Raw genomic sequence first — 21,350 nt, forward strand, 5'->3', positions numbered from 1 at the left:
AGAGCCCTGAGTGTAACTATTCAAGTTGATCAATGTTAACCGTTTGTATTTAATGTTATTTATTTTATTTGGAAATACCCATGGAGATGGTTAGCCCGCTTCCATCTTAGACTGCATGTGAGATTGCAGTCAAGGGCTCACTTAATCTTAATTTTAAAAAAAAAAACAAGATATTATCGAATCAAAACATACTTTGCTAACGTAAACTTCAAAATCACACTAGAGCCTCAGGGTTCTGTTAACCGCGCGATATATGAAGTTGACCTTCTGTTGCCTCTTTATTCCAACCCGCCGTCATATCTCCCTGTACTGGCATATGGCGCTTTATTATTTCTCCCATATTTCAAAGTTTTATACGCTCTGTACGCTATAAAACTGGATGGAGTCAGTCTGATCAGACGATGTTTTAAACTCTGACGAATATTGGAGATCGGGAGATGTCTGGCTTACGAAATATAGAAATGTTATTCGTAACTTTTGAAATCTAAGGTGCTTCGAATTTTATGCATAAGGATAGGTATAGTAATAGATGCACGCTATATTTTTGTAATCAAACTTACAATAAAATAGGCAGTGGGCAATTTCTGTACATCTTCTTCTAAATATAATAAAAGGAAATGGTGACTGACTGACTGACTGATGTATCAACACCCAGTTCAACGACTGGACGGATCGGGCTGAAATTTGATATGTAAGTAGCTATTATGAAGTAGACATTTAAGAAAGGATTTATGAAAATTCCACCTCTTAAGGGGTGAAATAGAGGTTTGCAATTTGTGTTCGTGACTAGCTTATGCCCCTGAAATATATTTTGTTGAATATATTTTGAAAATTTCTATGGCAGGAAGCATTAGTATCGATTTAGAACCTATAATATTTTTTTTTTAATTTTTGTAATTTGCTTTTGGGTCTGCCAACGCTGACCTCACCAGCAGAGGTCGCTATTCTAACTAACACCTTGGGATTTCAACTACTATCGGTTTTTGAAACTTTGTTCCTCGCACATGATCAGTACAGCTTGACAACCTGCTAGGACATGTCGGTTACTCAAGTTCTTCTACGGATCTCCTCATTTCTGATTTGACCACGTAAAGGAACTCGGCGCATAGCTCCATCGCACGCTGAGTGACTAAGCTTTCTTATGAGGCCCATAGTTAGCGAATATGTCTCGGATCCATATTATTTCATCGCTGGCAACACGCACTGTTCGAAGACTTTGGTCTTCAAGCACTGAAGAATTTCGGACGAGAAACCATCTCGAAGCTTCCCCGTCTTAATCACGTAGAGAAACTCCGAGCATAGCTCTCTCCATTACCCGCTGTGTGACTCTAAGCTTTCTTATGCATTTCTTAGGTATTGAATAAGCAAGTAATATGACTTTATTCCACATTTCCCGCGCCTATAAACCAAAGTTCATCCTCAAAAAGGGCAGTTACATCCAGAACACGTCTCGACATAACGAGTGATCTTTCCCGCCATGTTCCCGACATATTCTCAACATATATCCGACATATTCCGACATATTCGCGATATTACTGCACTAGTGCTTACACACTTTATGGTAATGCCGGGTATCTTCCTTGAACATACAGTTCATTTTATGTGGTAGGAATGATTTTGCACGCTGTATCATGAATAACAAATAACTTGTGATATGGAAGCTATTTCTCGTCATCCCTTGATAATATGTACATTTTTAACCCCCGACCCAAAAAGAGGGGTGTTATAAGTTTGACGTGTGTATCTGTGTATCTGTGTGTCTGTGTATCTGTGTATCTGTGTATCTGTGTATCTGTGTATCTGTGTATCTGTCTGTGGCATCGTAGCGCCTAAACGAATGAACCGATTTTAATTTAGTTTTTTTTGTTTGAAAGGTGGCTTGATCGAGAGTGTTCTTAGCTATAATCTAAAAAAATTGGTTCAGCCGTTTAAGAGTTATCAGCTCTTTTCTAGTTTTCTTGTAGAAAAGAAGGTTAGATATCCGTTAGGTTCATAATATTATGTCAATTGACAAATGTCAAGCTGTCAAGATGGACGTTGCCTAAATACATAATTACTTATTTGAAAATGATGTTTTGGAAAACTCAGATACTTTGGATCGTCGGGGGTGTTATAAATTTTTAATTTACACTTGTATTTATTAATGGAAAACCTGTTAGATATAAAACAGTGGCGTGGCAATATGAGTATTATTAGCCCACAACCATCTTAGGGCCGATGCATGGGAAGGCCAATTTTCAGCTGTGGACGCAAACAGGCTGATTGAAATTATTTTTTCTAACAGCGGGGGTATGTTATCCCCTTGTCTCTTAGAGCAAGTAAAGCTAGTCTTATGCCTGATTTGCGCACATAATTTGTATCTCCCGCGCATATGGTTAATATCTATTGAGTTTGGCCGCCATGGCCGAAATTCTCACAATAGGACATTATTATCGTAAACATCTAGGCAGATAGTAATTTCCGCGGGTTTAGTCTATTCAGACCACGACCATACTGTAATGCACAAGATAAGATTCAAACAATACTAACCTATCAATATTCATCAGCCCAGATTGCCAAATTATTCTGATCCGAGAGTCCTTACCAGTATTTGCTTGAATTGAATACTGTTCCAGCTCCCGTAATAGACACCACAATGCCATTAGAACAATGATATTTAAACGTTATATCAGTGACAGATAGGACAAAAGTGCTTGAAGTTATAGACTTCGAGCTCCCAGGGTGTTGGTATTATACATTTATTATATTTTATGAGAATTACCGTCAATTTTTTATAAAGATAACAAAATGAGATAGATATAATTTTTTTTTCTACACGAACAAGAAAAATTTAATTGAAAGAAACGAAAAAAAAAATGTATAAAAAGTGCTACTAAAAATACTCATGAATTTGATCATTGAAAAGTTTTCTTTATAACCGTACTACTGTTTAAATAAATCTCTCTATCATTTAAAGATCACAGAGAATTAATTAAAAAATGCACTTCAAAATTGAAATTAAAAGTTTAAACTTTAAATACAAATCTTTGTAGCCGCTCTATACTGTTTGAGTAAATCTCTTTGTTATGAATCACTTTAAGATAACTCGACGGCCCCATTCAAGACAGTTGCTAATGCTAATAGATTTGAAACTTTGACTTAGTTGAGCATTGATTAATTCGCTTCATTGTTATGGCTTCCTGATCAGGAGTGAAGATGATTGCTGAGTAGATGATAATTTCGATCATTATCATCATCACGATCAACCCATCGCCGGCTCACTACGGAGCACGTGTCTCCTCTCAGAGTGAGAAGGGTAAAGGCCATAGTCTGCCACGCTGGCCAAGTGGGGTTTGGCAGACTTCACACACCTTTGGGGACATTATGGAGAACTTCTCAGGTATGCAGGTTTACGCACGTTTTCCTTCACCGTTAAAGCAAGTGGTATATAATTAGGTATTATAAGTACTTAAAAAAAAAAACAAAAAACGCACATAACTCCGAAAAGTTAGAGGCGCGTGCCCGGGATCGAACCCCCGACCTCCGATTAGCAGGCGGATGTTTTTATTGCATACTAGCTGTGCCCGCGAATTCGTTCGCGTGGAATAGTGACTTTTCGGGCAGCACATTTTGAATTACATATACCGTCGTTTGGGTAGCTAAAAATTTGTTCGCCGTGATTCTTTAAATTGACATAACTTTTTTATTTATGAACCGATTGACATGAAATAAACACTAAATATTAAGTGAAGTTTATTACAATATACTAGTGAAAACCGTATCTAAATCGAATAAGCCGTTTCTGATATTAGCGTGCACAAACACACAGACAAACAGACAAAAAAAAAATAATTACAATTTCGGGTTCGGCATCGATATAATAACAACCCCTGCTACTTTTTTTTTATATATTTCTATTGTACAGACACCACTTTTCTACAATTTTATTATATGTACAGATGTAAGAGTATTAATTTCAGAAGTATCTGCTAAGAATAACATACAGGAATTCTTAATCAAATATTTTAAACAACAGGTGTATCTAAATTAAAAAATTATAACACCCCCTATAAGCGAAAGTTACAGTAACTAGAAAAGAGCTCATAACTTTCAAACGATTTTCTTAGATTATAGCTAAGAACACTCTCGATCAAGCCGCCTTTCAAACAAAAAAAACTAAATCAAAATCGGTTCATTAGTTTAGGAGCTACGATGCCACAGACAGATACACAGATATACACGTCAAACTTATAACTCCCCTCTTTTTGGGTCGCGGGTTAAAAAATAAGTCACATAAATCAAACTGTAAAACATCGCAAATCTCTCACAACAAGTAAAAACCTCCCGAATCTGTGGACGATAAAAACCCCGCTGAAAGATAGCCTTGAGGGACAAAAACAAGTTTCCCGCCCTTTTCTAGCGTCACCTGCGCCTTTCCATATATTGTATCACTTGTAACCCTTTGAATAAAATGTTTTTGTTTCGTAAAAGGGCTTAGAGTGAACATAGGAAGGCAAGTAATGGGTTAGATAACGCCTTTTTTGTCCAGAAATAATATTATATTTAGGTCCTTTACGTGGTGGTGTTAGGATAATAGTTAGGTATGTACGTTATAATGGTGTTATAAAAAAGATATTACACCTATTCTTCTGTGTATTATATAAAAGGGAAAACTGACTGACATATCAACGTTCTTTTTCTCAATCGCTCACTCTTGGCAGTGTGAATCCACTCACTGCGGCTCGTGAAACTTGTCTGTTGGTGGCATTATGTCAAATAAAAAATCGGTCAAGTGCGAGTCCGACTTGCACACGAAAGGTTCCGTATCATAATATAAGAAATTTCATTTTGGTGTAACCACATAAATTATTGGTTTTCGTATTTTCCCCTTTACTAGTACTATAAGACATTGCTACCTCCTATTCTTGGTCCGCGGTATTCCAATAGATTTTGATTCCCTTGACGAGTCTTGATAGACGCAACAGACAGACAATGAAGTGATCCTAAGTAGTGGTTTCTTTTTCCCTTTTGAGGTACGGAATCCTAAAATAAACTTCTAAAGGCTCTATAATATGTATAAAAAGTTTTAGAGGCGCTTGGGATAAAGAAAAAAGCTATTAAACGTAACTGCGTAGAACATATGTTAGTTGCGTATTTTATTTCCTCAAGGTACATTGTCCGTAAACTTTGTTAGATAACAATTTTATTTATTCCCAAAGCCCGCATTAGGATCGTCCTTTTCAGCCTCGGGCGTGACTCGAGTCTTCTCTATCTAAAGTCTCTACATCTACAAGCTAAACAGTGTGTAGATATTTTTCTTAGCGTGTTTTGATACTTCAGTCAGTTTTAAAATTACATTTTTAGAGTTCCGTACCTCAAAAGGAAAAACGGAACCCTTAGAGGACCACTTTGTTGCCTGTCTGTCTATCCGTTTGACTGTCTGTCCGTTTGTTTGTTTGTCCGTCTCTCTGTCATGAAAACCAATAGGGTACTTCTCGTTGACCGAGAATCATGAAAGGCAGGTAGGTATAGGTCTTATAGCACAAGTAAAGGAAAAATCCGAAAAACGTGAATTTTGTGTACATCCCAAAAAAAATTAAAATGTGTTCATGAACAAATAATAATAATTAGTATTCTCAATTTTCAAAGTAACATATATATACTATACCAAGTCGGGTATCATATGAAAGGACTTTACCTGTACTCTCTAAAAGAGATTTTTATTTATTTTTAAGCATAACAGTTTTTGATTTATTACTAACCCTCGGGCCGCGAGTTTTTTTAATAATAAAAATCATAGTAGGTAGGTACCTACCAAATAATATAGAAAAAATATACCTACATTCTCATAAAATTATTTCTATAACATAGAAAAACACAACTAAGAAGAGACTTATACAGAAAAACGAAAGAAACTAACCACAAAAAAGCCTCTTGTAACAAATAAAACCTGCGCAATCCGATTTTAACAAGAAAATCCTCAAGTAGCCCATTTATTTTACCTCATTCTTCTGTTTTGAATAGAAATGTTTCGTTGAAAACGCAAATCTCAACTTCCCCGTAGAGGGTTCTGTACAATCAGAGGTACGTAAGTAGTACCAACAGGCCCACTGCTTTTTTTCTTAAATACACCTATACAAAAAATAATTTTATAGGTATTTTTAGGGTTCCGTACCTCAAAAGGAACAAGATAAAGTTGAAAACTACGTAAACAGCTTCGAGTTGTCGAGTTTCTATCACTCTTCTTGTTGCTAATTGCGTCAAGAGTCATTACGGCTATCGTAAAACGAAACATCTTTTCGAACAACCGCCGAATTTCCACCGTTAAGATGATATCAAGCGAACTTATACATAAAAAATCCTTTGTTGCTACATTATAGGTGATAAACATTTTTTTTTTGAGTTTGAGACTATTAAACTTTGGCTACTAATAAAAAGAGCACTGTCAGAAGTCAAGTGAATATGTGCTGGCTGACACAAGTCATTGTTCACTTATCAAGGTAAGGTACAATTTTAGTCCAAAGTTAAGAAATCCTGACTTTCACAACCAATTTTGATTTTATTGACGTTCAAAGTTTTTTTAACTCCCAACCCAAAAAGAGTGATCGAGAGTGTTCTTAGCTATAATCTAAGAAAATCGGTTCAGCCGTTTAAAAGTTCAGCTCTTTTCTAGTTACTGTAACCTTCACTTGTCGGGAGTGTTATAAATTTTAATTTACACTTGTTGCATGGATATAGTTAAAGACATGAAAACTGAAAAGTACAATACTTTTTATTCCGAAAAATCAAAGAGTTCCCACGGGATGTGTAAAAACTTAAATCCACGCAAATTGAGCAAAGAAAAGCCAAGACCAATTTAGTAGAGTAATTTAGCACTATCGCTATAAATAGCAAACTTACTGTAAACTGAACAAAAACCTTCACAATTTTTCATCACCGGTTATTCATAACAATGGTAGATGCCAGACCAGTGGTAGATGCTTTTGACGATTCGAAAGAACTTGTAAAAGTCTAATTGAATAAAAACATTTTGAATTTGAATTTGAATTTGAATGAAACTGATTTATGAGTGGGTCCATTCATTGCCACTCACGCGTGCCAATGGGGGGGAGGTCTAGGGAGGGGGGGGGGGGGGGGGGAGGGGGACGTTTCACTTGTCGGACCTCTGTCTCGCGGACAATGCCGAGGTTTCCCATTATTTTCACAAACAACCGAAATAACGTTGTTTAATGGAAGAATAAATTGTTTGTGCATAACAGACAAGTAGGTGCGTGAGCCTACAGGGAGTCCAGGGTCTCTACAACATTTTGGGTAACCTTGCTACTCAAGGTTACCCAAAATGTTGTATTTGTTTAATTTATGCATTCACAATAAGGTTACTTGAACATGAAGCCGGAGCTGCGCTGGCGCCGGAGCGTATGTAGGGTCGGCCTCAGAATTCGAGTAGCGATTCCGCGAAACTATTGCATCAAAAACCTTTCGCACTTAACATGACCTTTTTCTATAAACACGCCACACTAGGTTTACAAATTTTGGGACTTTTACCTCCACCGAGGTTAATTACTTAGTAGGGGATTAAAGTCCGTTGTTATTTTTAAATTTTCCAAAAACACCCAAGCCAAGTCTGTAGGGCATTAGATGTATTTTCCAATTGAAAATACATCTTATCGTTCGATACCTTACCGAATCGAGTATGTTCTGAATCGCCCTGCTGGGCGCGTTACTAGTGAAATCTTTATAATATCTTTAGTGATCATAAAGTTTATATTCCTCAGCAGTAAAATAATCTAGTCTTTTACCGCAAGTCAAAAGATTAGGAATAATCCGGTCTTAAAATATTCGAGAGGACTCAACTAGACCCAACGCGGACTTTCTCTATTTACATACTTTTACGCGCTTTTACTGGCTTTTATTTTATCGGCCATTGAATGGCAAAGTCGAAATAAAACAAGGGTGTTCAGAAAGTTTATAGTTCTCTTTAGATATTCAGAATTCTTGGCACGGATACCAAATAATAGTACCTCTAGCTAAGCGTAAATTCGTTTTGTTTTAACCGACTTTGAAAACAGGAGGAAGTTCTCTTTTTTCTTGGCAACGTTCCTCCATATTTTGTTAAATGTCACCAGATTTAAATAATACGTTTTTCTTTTCAATTTATCATTTTTGTAAAGGTAAAAATCAGAATAATATATTCGAAGGTGGAGGAATTTGGTACAATAATAGTTTACATTCTAGAGACGGGCATAGGTTAATTTTTATATTCGAAAATTAAAGATTTGCCACAGTTTTTAAAAACTCCACGTGGAGTCGAAAAAGTCTCACGAAAGTCGTGGCTATTATCTAGTCGTCTATAAATACGGTTTGCATACAGCGTTATTTTAAAGCAAAAAAAAAATTGGCAAAACCATGGATAATAATAACTATAGGATAAAATATGCAAACAAGTTAAACTCATCTTACTAAAGAAGGTAATTAAAGTACTTGATGATCCTGTAGAGTAGCCCGACGCTAGTTAGAGCTGACTCGGCGGATCCCGCGACTAATGGGATGGCATTCATTGGGACAAAACTTATCCCGCTACTAACTTATAGACATTTCTAGTTTCTAATCTTTCCTCGAAGCGTTCTATTTGCAAGTAGATCTATAAAAACTTTTTAACTAAAGAAGCATATTATGCTTGACTCACACCAAATAGTAGGTGATGATGCCAAATGAGGACATTTTGGAAGGGATGGAGTAGGAAGCCTATATCAAAAGAATAGACTGGGGATGGATGTAACTTGTTAAAATAATTTTAAATTAACTGTAAAAACTCAGTAATTCCATACTTAATAAAAAAATATTTATTTATTTAGTAGGTAATGGAAGGAGCGGGCCTGATTAGAAGGTTGCCTATTTACCTAATCTTCTTTTGAAAGACCTTATATCTATTTGTAACTAGCAGGAAAAGCATTTCATATTCTAGCAGTGCATATAAGAAACAAGGAAGCAAATCGCTTCATACGAGTCCGTGGAATTTGGAATAATCGAATTTATCAAATTCAACAAATCGACAATTAAAAAGTGTGGGTAGTGGTATGCTATTTGAATGAAAGGCTTTGATTTTGACTCGGCGCTAGTTTTTGGAAGGGGGAAGCAGCTTGACAAGTATTCTGGTTAGTCCATCCATTATGATTTTATTTCCAAAAAATAAACTTCGATAGAATACCGAGTTCTACCGTCAGCGTTAAATTGCCGTCCCAATAAAAAAAGGGTTTCAATATGAAAACGTACGCGTATTCGGAGTTAACTGATTTATAGTCGCAAAACAAAACAATAGGCGCGGCGCAAAACTAACACGCTTCAGTTTCATTTTGTTGCGAAAATATTTAAAAACACCCGCGCCGGTAGCTCCCGCTATGGAAACGTATCGTTTCGCTAATCCATCGGAATTGACAAACAAACATACGGATTAACTTTTCAACTGTGCGCGAACAGAATTGTGGATAAGTTCATTTTTGTTACAAAAAGAAAAGTTCAATTTTTATTGCAAGACAAGTTAACAAGCGTAATCACTATCAACAAATATCTTGATGTCTACCAATTACTCATCGAGAAAAATTTAACAAGTAGGTACTAACTCGGTGGATCTACATTTTATAGGACGGAGATCCTGTAATCAATTTCCTGTTCCATCATTCACTCATAGAGATTGGAGGCCAAACAAATAAGGCTGAACATTACACAAATGTGCTAGAAATTGTCAGAAAGCTTCGAGAAACTGTCTTCAGCAATAAACATATTTCCCTGAGGAATAAGATCCGAAAAGAGGAGATCCACAGGAGAAACAAAGTCACTGATATAGCCCAAAATATTAGTAAGCGGCAGTGGGCAGGCCATGCCTGTCGTAGAGGCGATAGCCGTTGGAGCCGGAGAGTCCTCGAGTGGAGACCACGTATATGTCCACAAGCTGATGATGATGATGAATACATTTCCAGAATCAATTTTGTGAGGGCCCACGTCTAAGCACGTAAGGTCGGAAACACTAGAAACATTAGATAAATCTTTTTATTTTTCGTCACTTATTTCTCTAAATTAGATAAGAAAAGCTTATGACCACCCTGAGTTTAATCTAAATCAGTGTGCCTTGTTATAAGATTAAATATGAGAATCATCATACAACATTGTGAGGGATTAGCTCGCAAGGCTACGAACCCTTTCTTGAATTCCATTATCATTGTGGAGCTGCTCATAAAAAAGCTTAAGGCAAGCTGCAACACTGAAACCCACTTACTGCCCCCTAAGTGTTGTGGTCATTAATATATGTGTCACATCATACGACACGTCACACGATCGATACGACATCGCTTTTTTGTATTTTTAACCCAACATAGATTGCATTAGTCATTTTTGACGTGACAACGTCTTATAATTCGATACAGCCGGCTGCACGCACGAAAAAACATGACTCATGCGGCGTTACCTCGATGCGGCGTTACCTCGCCGCAGGCGTGGTAACGCGAGGTAGTGCCGCGATCGGCCTTTGTTGTCACGTTCAACTATCGTCAGTAAACCGACTTTACAGACAACCAATTTTTTTTATTTATTTACAGACTAGCGCTTGGCTGCAATCGGAGTTGCTAGCAAGTGATGAGCCAGGCTAAGATGGAGCGCGCTTGCCTAAAAGATGTCGGTAACGGTTCAGATATAGAAATGAGGAAGCAAATCGCTTCGTTCTTGCTTTAATTATACTGTTACCTACCTATTTGCATTTTTTGTCGTGTATTAGGGTCAGACTACTATTTCTAAGTGGGAAATAAACTGGTAATAAAAAATATGGTATCAACTGGAATTAAAATAAAGATTGCAATTGCAGTGAACATTCGATTATGTTCTACAATATCTAAACTCTTTTAAAAATGAATGAATGAACTAAGTAGTTTTTTTTTTGTTTGTTTTTATTGGTAACGCGCTCCGCTTGCACTTCAAGCCTTACATGGAACGCCTCAGAGAGAGGTAACGCCGCATGAGTCATGTTTTTTCATGCGTGCAGCCGGCTCTATCGAATTATAAGACGTTGTCACGTCAAAAGAAGTTCTTACTAAAAAACAAGCCAACAAGAGTAATATTATATTATGAATAAAGACCTTACTAACCGGAATCTGGCCAAGCAATATTGATGCTTTACAGCAAGTCACTTGAGAACAGAGCCAATCGGTTGATTTATTTTTTAAATTTTCAAGTACTTAAATGATTGTAGCGACTCAAATAGAAACTAAAATACCTATTAAACGCATAAGAAAACTTAGATTATTTTCTTTTCGACTTAGAAAAGTAGAGATATTCGTTGTAACGATTTAACTCGTTGATACGACATATCGCATAGTGTAAATACCGTTAACCCTTGACGTGCCATGTCATCAGTCATTGTTATGCCTTCATTGTTATTGGCTTACGCATAAGATGGCTTTATACGGAACACACTCGTTGACTTCATAATGTAATCTTGAGTATTATAGCATACGGTCCAACCGTGTTATGATGTATGATTTTTAACCCCCGACCCAAAAAGAGGGGTGTTATAAGTTTGACGTGTGTCTGTGTATCTGTGTATCTGTGTATCTGTCTGTGGCATCGTAGCGCCTAAACGAATGAACCGATTTTAATTTAGTTTTTTTTGTTTGAAAGGTGGCTTGATCGAGAGTGTTCTTAGCTATAATCTAAAAAAATTGGTTCAGCCGTTTAAGAGTTATCAGCTCTTTTCTAATTTTCTTGTAGAAAAGAAGGTTAGATAACCGTTAGATTCATAATATTATGTCAATTGACAAATGTCAAGCTGTCAAGATGGACGTTGCCTAAATACATAATTATTTATTTGAAAATGATGTTTTGGAAAACTCAAATACTTTGGATCGTCGGGGGTGTTATAAATTTTTAATTTACACTTGTATCATAAGTAAATCAAAATATCTCTATATGCATCGTATTTCTCATTGCTGAGGGCTATGACCCCTTTCCATTAATCACAAACGTAGGGATTTTCTTGGGATACTCATGCGGTAGCTTCTCAGGTCTATTCGGATACTACTATGCGAGTACCTACCTATAGATTGCGACTGGTCGAGGTGGCCATCGGGTTATGAGGCGGGGGGACGCTCCGCACACATTCACCCGCGCTATCACGCACCGGGTTAGCGCGGTTTTTTTAAAAACATCTGTCTGACGCTAGAGGTCAACGAACGTTACGTAAATAGGCCACTCGTAGTCAATGCCGCGTCGTAGGTGGGGCATTGACCCGAGTTTTGCACGCTATACATTGCGAGTTTGAAAAATACTAAATCACTATAATTACAAAATATGTAAATTGTTATTAGCATTGGATTGTGTTTAGGTAGTACAATAAAAACTCAAAGTTTTTGCTAAAGTTCTGGTTATACCTTGCCTATTAGGTTTGAACACGTACTAGTCATAAGTGTAAATTAAAAATTTATAACACTTCCGACAAGTGAAGGTTACAGTAACTAGAGAAAAGAGCTGATAACTTTCAATGGGCCTTGGACTATAGCTAAGAACAGCCACCTTTCAAACATAAAAACGAAAATAAAATAATTGGTTCATTAGTTTAGGAGCTACGATGCCACAGATAGATACACAGGTCAAACTTATAACAAGGGGTTAAAATTAGAAAAGAAAGATAGATACCTTTCAAAGTAGAGATAATAATGTTAAATCGGATACTATTGTGTCAAAACTCAAATAAATACAGGTTGTAATTGAGTTTGCAGCCGCCTGGAGCTTTATAACTTGACTTTATGGTGGTTACAATCGAACGTTTGTGAAGGAAATGCAAATCCATTCGGCGACCGCGACGCCCGCAGGGGCCTGAGGATTGAGCGATTATTTATAGCACTCGATGAAAAATACATTCGTTACTTTTTGGGGTTCCTTACATAAATGTTAGGTAGGACTTCTTGATTAAAATTACTAGCTATCACTACCCATTATATTATTATAAACTAGCTGATGCCCGCAGCTTCGCCCGCGTGGATTGGTCAGATCCCCTGCAGCGTCAGGATTGAGGAGTTGGAATCCAAATTTTTTATGAAATAATGTCGCAAAGTTTCTCTATCGATTAAAAAAGAAATGACGCAAATCGGTTCAGAAATCTCGGAGATTTTGGTGTACATAGGTAAAAAAACACAACTTCCTTCTTGAAAGTCGGTTAAAAAAGTAGCCTATGTTACACCCTGGTCAATCCTCTACTTGTATGTGAAAATCCCGCTAAAATCGGTTCAGCCGTTCCGAAGATCAGCCTTTTCAAACAGACAGACAGACAGACAAAATTTTAAAAACGTATGGTATCGTTCAAATAACCATATGACCTTAATATGTGGTAGTTATTTCGAAAATACAGACAGACACTCCAATTTTATTTATCAAATTAATTATAGATGTGAAAGTATTTGTTTCTTGGATAGAAGAAAGATACTTAAACTATAGGTAGGTACTAAGAGGAAAAGTTTGTTTGTTTGTAGGCGGTAATCTCTCGAACTACACAACTGATTTTAAAAATTATTTCACCAATAATAAGCAAATTTATTCCTGAGTGACTTAGGCTATGTTTTTTTTAATTAGAGATCCCTGCGAAAATATACTACCCGTGCAAAGCCGGGGCGGGTCGCTAGTAATAAATAATGCCATGCCAATATAGTTTCGATCGAAGTGTTTCAATTTTTTGGTGAGAAATATGAAAAAATGCAATGTGCAGTTTGCTTGACAACAGATATTTCGCGTAGCAATATTTTTATCGATCAAAACTATTTAATTGATATCTAATGACCTTAGGCTGATAACGCTCGATATCAATAATACGTGAGCCGACCTGCGCAATGTTTTATCACATAATTATGATTGTAATCAACATAATTATTACAACCTGATTTGACTGTAAACAATATATAATTCAAAACTCAAAACTCTTAAAACTAAAGCTACTAGGGTTCCAAAAATATTATAATAGATAAATAATAAAAAAATCTGGCTAGATTTAAATTTTTTAAACAGAATTTTTGATAGCCAATCTTACGTGCCTACTATAAAGTGTTTTTTTGAAAGAAACAATCAGTATTTAAGTACAAAAAAAAAATTATACAAAAGACTAGTTGATCAAAAACTAACAAACAACACACACTTTTGCATTTATTATATGGATTGGTATATGGAAAAACAGAGCATTACAAGAGGTTTTTGACAAAGTAATTTTTATTATTTCTTAATATCTCTAAGTTTAAAGTTTTAACTATAAACGTACTTAAAATACATACTTAATCATTATGTCAAAATACTTTCACTGCACCATAATTGTTTGGCCTATCTGATGTCCACAATGATATAATTCTCATTAATAGGTAGCTGCACCAAATATAAAATTACCAGGGTCTATAGGGTTTTCGGAAGTAAAATACTGTTTCCATAACTCTTGAAACTCATCCCATGTAATTGTTTTCTTTCCTCTAGTCATGAATTTAAAGGCAGCTTCACTGTCTTCTTTTTGGAGTCCAAAACATTCGTGAACTGTTGAGAATTCCTCACTATCTATAACTCCATCACTACTGGCATCTTCGAGTTCAAAAATGAATTTGCAATACATTGTCTGCCATTCGAAAGGTTCTGAAGGATTTTTAGCAAATTCTTCCCACATCGTCAGCCATTCTTCAATTGATATTTGACCATCTTTATTTGCATCGGCTGCATTCTCTAGAGCCTCCCAAATATCCATCAAGGATTTTTCTGTTTCTTTATGTTTATCATCTCCAGGTTTCCATCCTCTCAATTTTGCAATATTTTCTATAGCCACCTCAAAATCTTTTTTATCTATACTCCCACTCGAGTTCGTGTCGAAAAAAGCATGAAATAGGTAGAGATATTTCATTTTTCGAAATTCGGAAATCATTTTGGTTGTTACGCGATTAGATGGACGAGTGCCACTGCAAATGTTGTTCTGCTTATCATTTGATTATTTTAATATTCCGATTTGTAGATTAAAGTGTGTTATCATATTAAGTAGGTATTTTACTGGGCAATTTTTACCTATGATATAATATTATAGTATGAATTAGCTAATACATACAAGTTCGCTGACATGACTGTGAAACTGCAATCAGATACATGGCATAATATATTGTAAATTGAACATTCGAAAAAAGCAATCACAATTTCCTTGCTGGTTCTTCTTGGTAGATAGGGAATTCAGAACCAGGCGCAGTGGTAGATTCTCGTAAGGATTCAAAAACATTTGTAAAAGTTTATTTGAATAAAAAAATTCATTCACATTCTTCTATTTCATTATATCTTCTATATCTATATTACATTTCTTCCATGGTTTTGCTTTACAGTAATGATTAATTAAATATTTATTTTTTGCCAGTCATTGTCCAAAAATTGATAACAGCATAGATTTACCACGTCATGGTAAAAAATGTTGATTGTTGACTTTAAATAAGTAGAAAAAAATAGTAGAGTCGGTGTGAAAAGGAGTTCCAAGGTCAGTTATAGTGGGCTGGTTATGGATTGATATTATGATGATGATGATGATCATTATGAAATAGTAATCTTACTGTGAACGTTTTATTATTATTTTAACAACTTTTTCTGTTTCATATGCAGAACCACTGATACAGAAAACAGAGCGTTCGATATTCCAAATCATCATATCAGAGACAAAATAGGAATTTAAAATCCAATTTAAATTTGCGAGAGCGCGAGTCCCGCGTCCCGGCGGGACAGGCGGCCGGGACGCGCGTACAGAGAATATTGTTCGACGGAAATGACGACTTGTACCGAATTTACTGCCAGAAAACATCAGTAAACGTACAATTATAGTGTAAGAGACGCCGTATGTAAATATTATATCAAAAGAAAATATGACTAACTGATTGACTGATCAACCAAAACACAGTTCAAACTATAAAACGGATCGAGCTGGGCATGCAAATAGCATTATGACGGTAAACATCCGCTAAGAAAATATTTTAGAAAATTCAACCCCTGAAGGGTAAAATAGGGGTAGGAAATCTAAATTAATAGGGGGTCGGGGGGAATAGTCCACGCGGACGAGGTCCCGGCATAAGGTAGTTTATCTATGTAAATAAAAGGAAAAACTGACAGTCTGACATCTCAAACCGCTACACTGTGCACTCTTAGGATTTCGTTCGTATGTAGATAAAAAAACCTCCACCGCTGGCTTCCGCACCACATGGAACCCGCTAAGAAAGGATCATCAGGAGCGAGACTGGGACACGTCAACTAGTTTAACTATTTAACTGATTTTCAAAAAATAATGATAAAAAATAATGAATGATAGCAAAAAGACGTTAGATCTCAACACAATTACATATATTTTATGCGAAAGTGTGTTTGTTTGTTAGTTTGTCCACTTGATAGTTAAAGATCTGGAGAATCAACTATGCTACTTTTTAACAATTCGGAAAAAAAATCTCACGGGATTTTCATAAACCTAAAGATATGACCTATGAACCTATGAAGTCGCGGGCACAAGATACGTCTATGTTTAGATAAAAGTTTTATAGTAAGACTTTTGGGGTTTGGAAAATTTCATAATTTTCTGATTTGATTCAATTTTGTGTTTTTGAATTGAGTTTCAATTCAAAATTTTAATAGAATTTTTGTGTAGCTCGCTCTTGGTCTATATCACTGAACACTTCGTCAGGGGGTTTCGTCCAATAAATGTTGTATAGCGAAGTTTCTCTATTTCTTTTTGTACCCTGTGATACAACCGAATACTACCTACCTTCGTGACGTGTTACTGAATTTCATGTTTAAAACATTAAAAACCTTGCTCTGATATATCAACGTAGATTTTAATTAGGTTTAGAGGATTGACTAAAGTTCTAAAAGTCTCACACAGAATCTCTCTAATTGGTATATAATATTGTCTTGTAATGGGCAAAATAAAAAAATTACAATATTCAGATTTTTTAAATAATACTGAACCAGCTGGCGGGGCAGCTACAATATTGAAACTTTCAAAAGAAGAGTGAATAAGCATTAGGTTATTATAAGCCTATAGAGTTAAAAAAAGTAACTTTTTCTAATTTTTTAAGTTAAAAAAGTTTTAAAAAGAAAGACATTTCGTCCATTAGCACTCACTTAAAACTTAATAAATCTCGGACATTTATTAAATTATAAAATTTTCCTTTTGATTTAAAAAAATATTTACATAGCTTACTAGTTGGCTTGATTTAACTTCATTACCATAGAATATACGGGTAGATCCTCGCCCGGGTTCTCGAGTATGGTAAACATAAAAAGCGTCGAATTTTGTTATTTTCACGGAATTTCCTAAAGCTCAAAGCTTTTTCTCAAGGAAGTTAATGAAGGGGCAACGTTTTCATTAACTAATTGAGTTGCCCGACAAGTAAGGAATATGCGCACCGATGGAGAGATAAATAGGGTTGCCCCTGCCACAAAAAATAAAAAACAAAATGAAAAATATTTAAGACTTATAAGAAGAAGCATATTTCTATGTATACACCATCGTCATAATCAATTCATTCCTGGCTTGCTACTGAAAACGGGTCTCTTCTCAGAATTAGAAGGTTTTGGCCATAATCCCGGTAGTAGTTTAACATTTAATTAGTTAATCTGTGTTTTCTGGCCCTTTAGGCTAGACTTTTCTTCTAACTGTAAAAACATGCTCGCGTGAAATGATGCCAAGAATATTGTCTGGATTTCCAATCTGAATAGCCTGAACTAGATGAGGTAATTGACCGCGGGAAAAGATCTCAAGAATTGTATAGCACTAAGACTACATGCCACTCTATGCCTTAATATATGCTGTCTGCCTAATATTATGACACGGGGCTACGTACCAACGTACGCCGCGTCGTCCCACATTAGAAAACATATTAACAAACTAGGGAACTCCTGTTTATTAAACGATTGTAGCAAATAGGCAGTCAAAACATATTATTATTGTCTAAACTTATACCTAATAAATGTTACTATAACATGCTGAGAGTCTAATGAAAATATTTGTTGATTTACATCCATAAATTTTACCGCTTCCCCGACGTAAATGAGAAGAACTTAAAGAAAAACATCCCAAGAATGTTTTGATTAAAATTTCAAGATTCCGCAAGATAATTTCCGCGCTTGTTACAGCCCTGTGTAAGTCTTATACAGAGTGTTTTATTTATTTACAAGAGTATTAACATGACTGGGATTCTAGCTAAAATATGTAAGTAATTAAATAATAATTAAGGTATTTTATAACTTTGATTGATAAGTCCATTACTTATATCTTACGATAAGTCTTGAATAGAATATACTAAGTGTGTTTTTAACTGGAATAATATGGGAAAATCTAAAACCATAGAAGATACAGAGAAACTGTGATGGGAACCAGTAGTAGTGAACCGGGAGAAAATGATTATAGTATAAATATAGATCCTATTAAGTAGGTACTTATTATAGTTTTTTCTATGCTACACATGGTAATTAGCCATGGCCGAAGCCATGGCCAGAGGACCTAAGACTTTGAATTGGGTTTGAACAGCCTGTATATGTACAGGGTGTGCGTTGTAGATAACATTCTGTATAATATGTACAGGATGTTCGCTGTACAGCAATTCAGCTTTATTGCCATTCATCGGGTTTTATGTTAATTTAGACACATTTTCGAATGTGCTTTTAACGAGTAAACATGTGGAGTCGACGTCAAATTGTTTAATTTAACCCTATTTGTTTAATTTAATCCTATTTGTTTAATTTAATCCTGTTTGTTTACATTTTAAAAATGGAACGCGCATCCGCGGTCGCAATAGTGGCTTTTAAAATGGTTTCGAGTTAAACACTTTTTGTTGGGGATGAGAAATAAAATAAATGTTAGGGAACACTGTGGAATACCAAGAGCGCTAGTTATTAGGTCCTACGTTTTAATATTTTTTATCACGCAAACAACCTTAATACTTTGGAAAAATTAATTACAAAATCAACACATTTTAATTTTTTTGTATGATATAACTACAAATTCACGGTTTTCGGATTTATTTCTTTACTTGTGCTATAACACCTCTTACCTGCCTTTCATGATTTTGGGTCAACGGGAAGTAGCCTATAGGTTTTCCTGACAGACACGACAGACGGACAGACGGACAACGAAGTCATCCTATAAGGGTCCCTTTTTTCCTTTTGAGGTATGGAACCCTAAAAATCATAGCTCTTCATCTAATCATAGATCTTGAAGCTGTTTTACGGACCCTAAACAAACTTTATCGCTTTAACTTGTAAAGGCAAAACAAAGCGTGGTAGAGTCAAGTGGTGTCATCCGTCAGAGCATCGGGGCGAGGGCTGTGCGACGGTGGAACTAGCTGATAACTGGCGCGGAAAAGAAATATCTGAGGACTACTTGCACTTTGGGCTTCTAAATACTCGGCGCCAATAAGAAAATCTCTTGCAGCGGAAATTTTATGAGTTAGAACAAAAGTTTTGTATTGTTTAGTACCTACACATATTTTTTCATTCTTCTTAATGTTAAGAAAATTATAAATAACTTTTGAAACGAGTCATATCACCCGCTATTTTACCCCCAAGAACAATTTTCCTGCAAACAAAAATCCTTTCCTAGCAGATGTCTACGTCATAATAGCTTTATGCATGCCCAACCCAATCCGTCTAGTAGGTTGAGCTGTGCGTTGATAGATCTGATAGGCAGTTCGTCAGTTAGTTAGTCAGTCAGTCGGCTTTTCCTTTTAGATATTAACGATGACTAAAGATACAAATTCCAATACTTTGTAGATTCCTAGTAATATGTATTTCAAATCTAATGTAATGATCAGAACACCCCTATTATTAGGGACACCCATTAGGGGATGAAAGATCAAAAACAAATTGCTGGAAGGTTTGGCAAGACTCTTATGTCCAGCTGTGTATGGTAAATCTAGTTTTAGTCCTAAAGTAAAAGGAAATAAGTAGCAAATTTTGTGTCGATTTAGAATTCTTTCACAAAGACTCGTTTTTCATGGCTTCTGCATCTATAAAGGAGTGAATAAAACAAGCAAGCATTATATCCTGCGCTGTTTGCCTTCACACAATAAATTGCAATGTCGCCGCCATCTTTTATTACTTTAGCATATTTTATTAACGAGATACCATTACTTTAAAAATAGAAACACATTTCATTTTTACTGTCGGTTAAATAAAGCGTGAACTTAGCTGTCATGGATCTTTAAAAGAGTGTTTTATCTCGTGATCTGTACAGATAAAACTGACGGATTGACACAATTTTTTTTTTTCAAATTGATAGACTAACGCTTCTTGGGTGCAATCAGACCTGCTGGCAAGTGATTATACAGCCTAAGATAGAGCGCGCTTGCCTAGAAGATGCCTATTCTATTTGAACGTAGGGGGTAATCTCCAGAACTAATGATCGATTCTGATTTTTTTTCACTGATATAAATAGCTAAATTAACCCCGAGTGCTATAGACTATAAAACGCGGGCGAAGTCGCACGAGACAGCTAGTATTATTATACTTCCTACATATAAATGCATATAACATAGTATTGCACTATGAAGTTTAAGCACCGTGAGGTTACAGTCACGTGCTGCGTTTATCTCTGAGCTAACTTTAGCTACATTTCTGTCTCAATATTAGCACACGCGTAAGATTTCTCATGCGCTTTAGCTGTACAGAGCAAGTTTGTTTTACGAAATTGAACAGTGCAACATATACCCAGTACTACTTGCAGATAAATAATTAAGCAGGTATAAAATCAAAATAAAATCAAAATTATTTATCTCACTAGATAATACCCGCGACATGGCCCGCGCTTATTGTTTCCAAGACTTCAAAAAAAAGACGTAATAACAAATGTAAATTAAAAATTTCTAACACCCCCGACAAGTGAAGGTTACAGTAACTAGAAAAAAAACTGATAACTTTTAAACGGCTGAACCGATTTTCTTGGATTATTAGCTAAGAACACTCTCGATCAAGCCACCTTTCAAACAAAGAAAAAACTAAATTAAAATCGGTTCATTAGTTAAGGAGCTACGATTCCACAGACAGATTCACAGATACACACCCCACTTTTTTGGTCGGGGGTTAAAAAATAAATAAAAAACGGGACTGCCCTGCCAAAAAACGAACCAAACAGTAAAACTTTTACACTTGAAAATGACACCATATAGCCACCGAGTATTGAATTTTCGTCACAAAGTTTGCAGCCGACGACGGTAGTCTAGTCCAGTAAAATGGGTTTTCCGAATTCGACGAAACAGTAAGTAACTACAACCGAAAGCAATGGTAATTACTTACCATCACGTGCGCTGTTTGCTTCAATCGTTTTAAAAAGCCTTTCTACCTGTATT

The 21,350-nt window shown here is 35.8% G+C and overlaps 2 protein-coding genes across 2 annotated transcripts in view; both read right to left on the reverse strand.

Moving 5' to 3' along the window:
- LOC123873599 overlaps window positions 1-21,350 on the reverse strand; it is a 408,734-nt gene that overhangs the window by 168,265 nt on the left and 219,119 nt on the right. The gene's annotated exons all lie outside the window — the stretch shown is intronic.
- LOC123873601 (calexcitin-2-like) lies at window positions 14,360-14,917 on the reverse strand. Its single transcript, XM_045918488.1, has one exon. The coding sequence runs from the start codon at window positions 14,909-14,911 to the stop codon at window positions 14,360-14,362; it is 552 nt and encodes a 183-aa protein (XP_045774444.1). The 5' UTR covers window positions 14,912-14,917.

This window comes from Maniola jurtina, chromosome 17 (assembly GCF_905333055.1).
Source record: "Maniola jurtina chromosome 17, ilManJurt1.1, whole genome shotgun sequence".
Lineage (NCBI taxonomy): Eukaryota > Metazoa > Arthropoda > Insecta > Lepidoptera > Nymphalidae > Maniola > Maniola jurtina.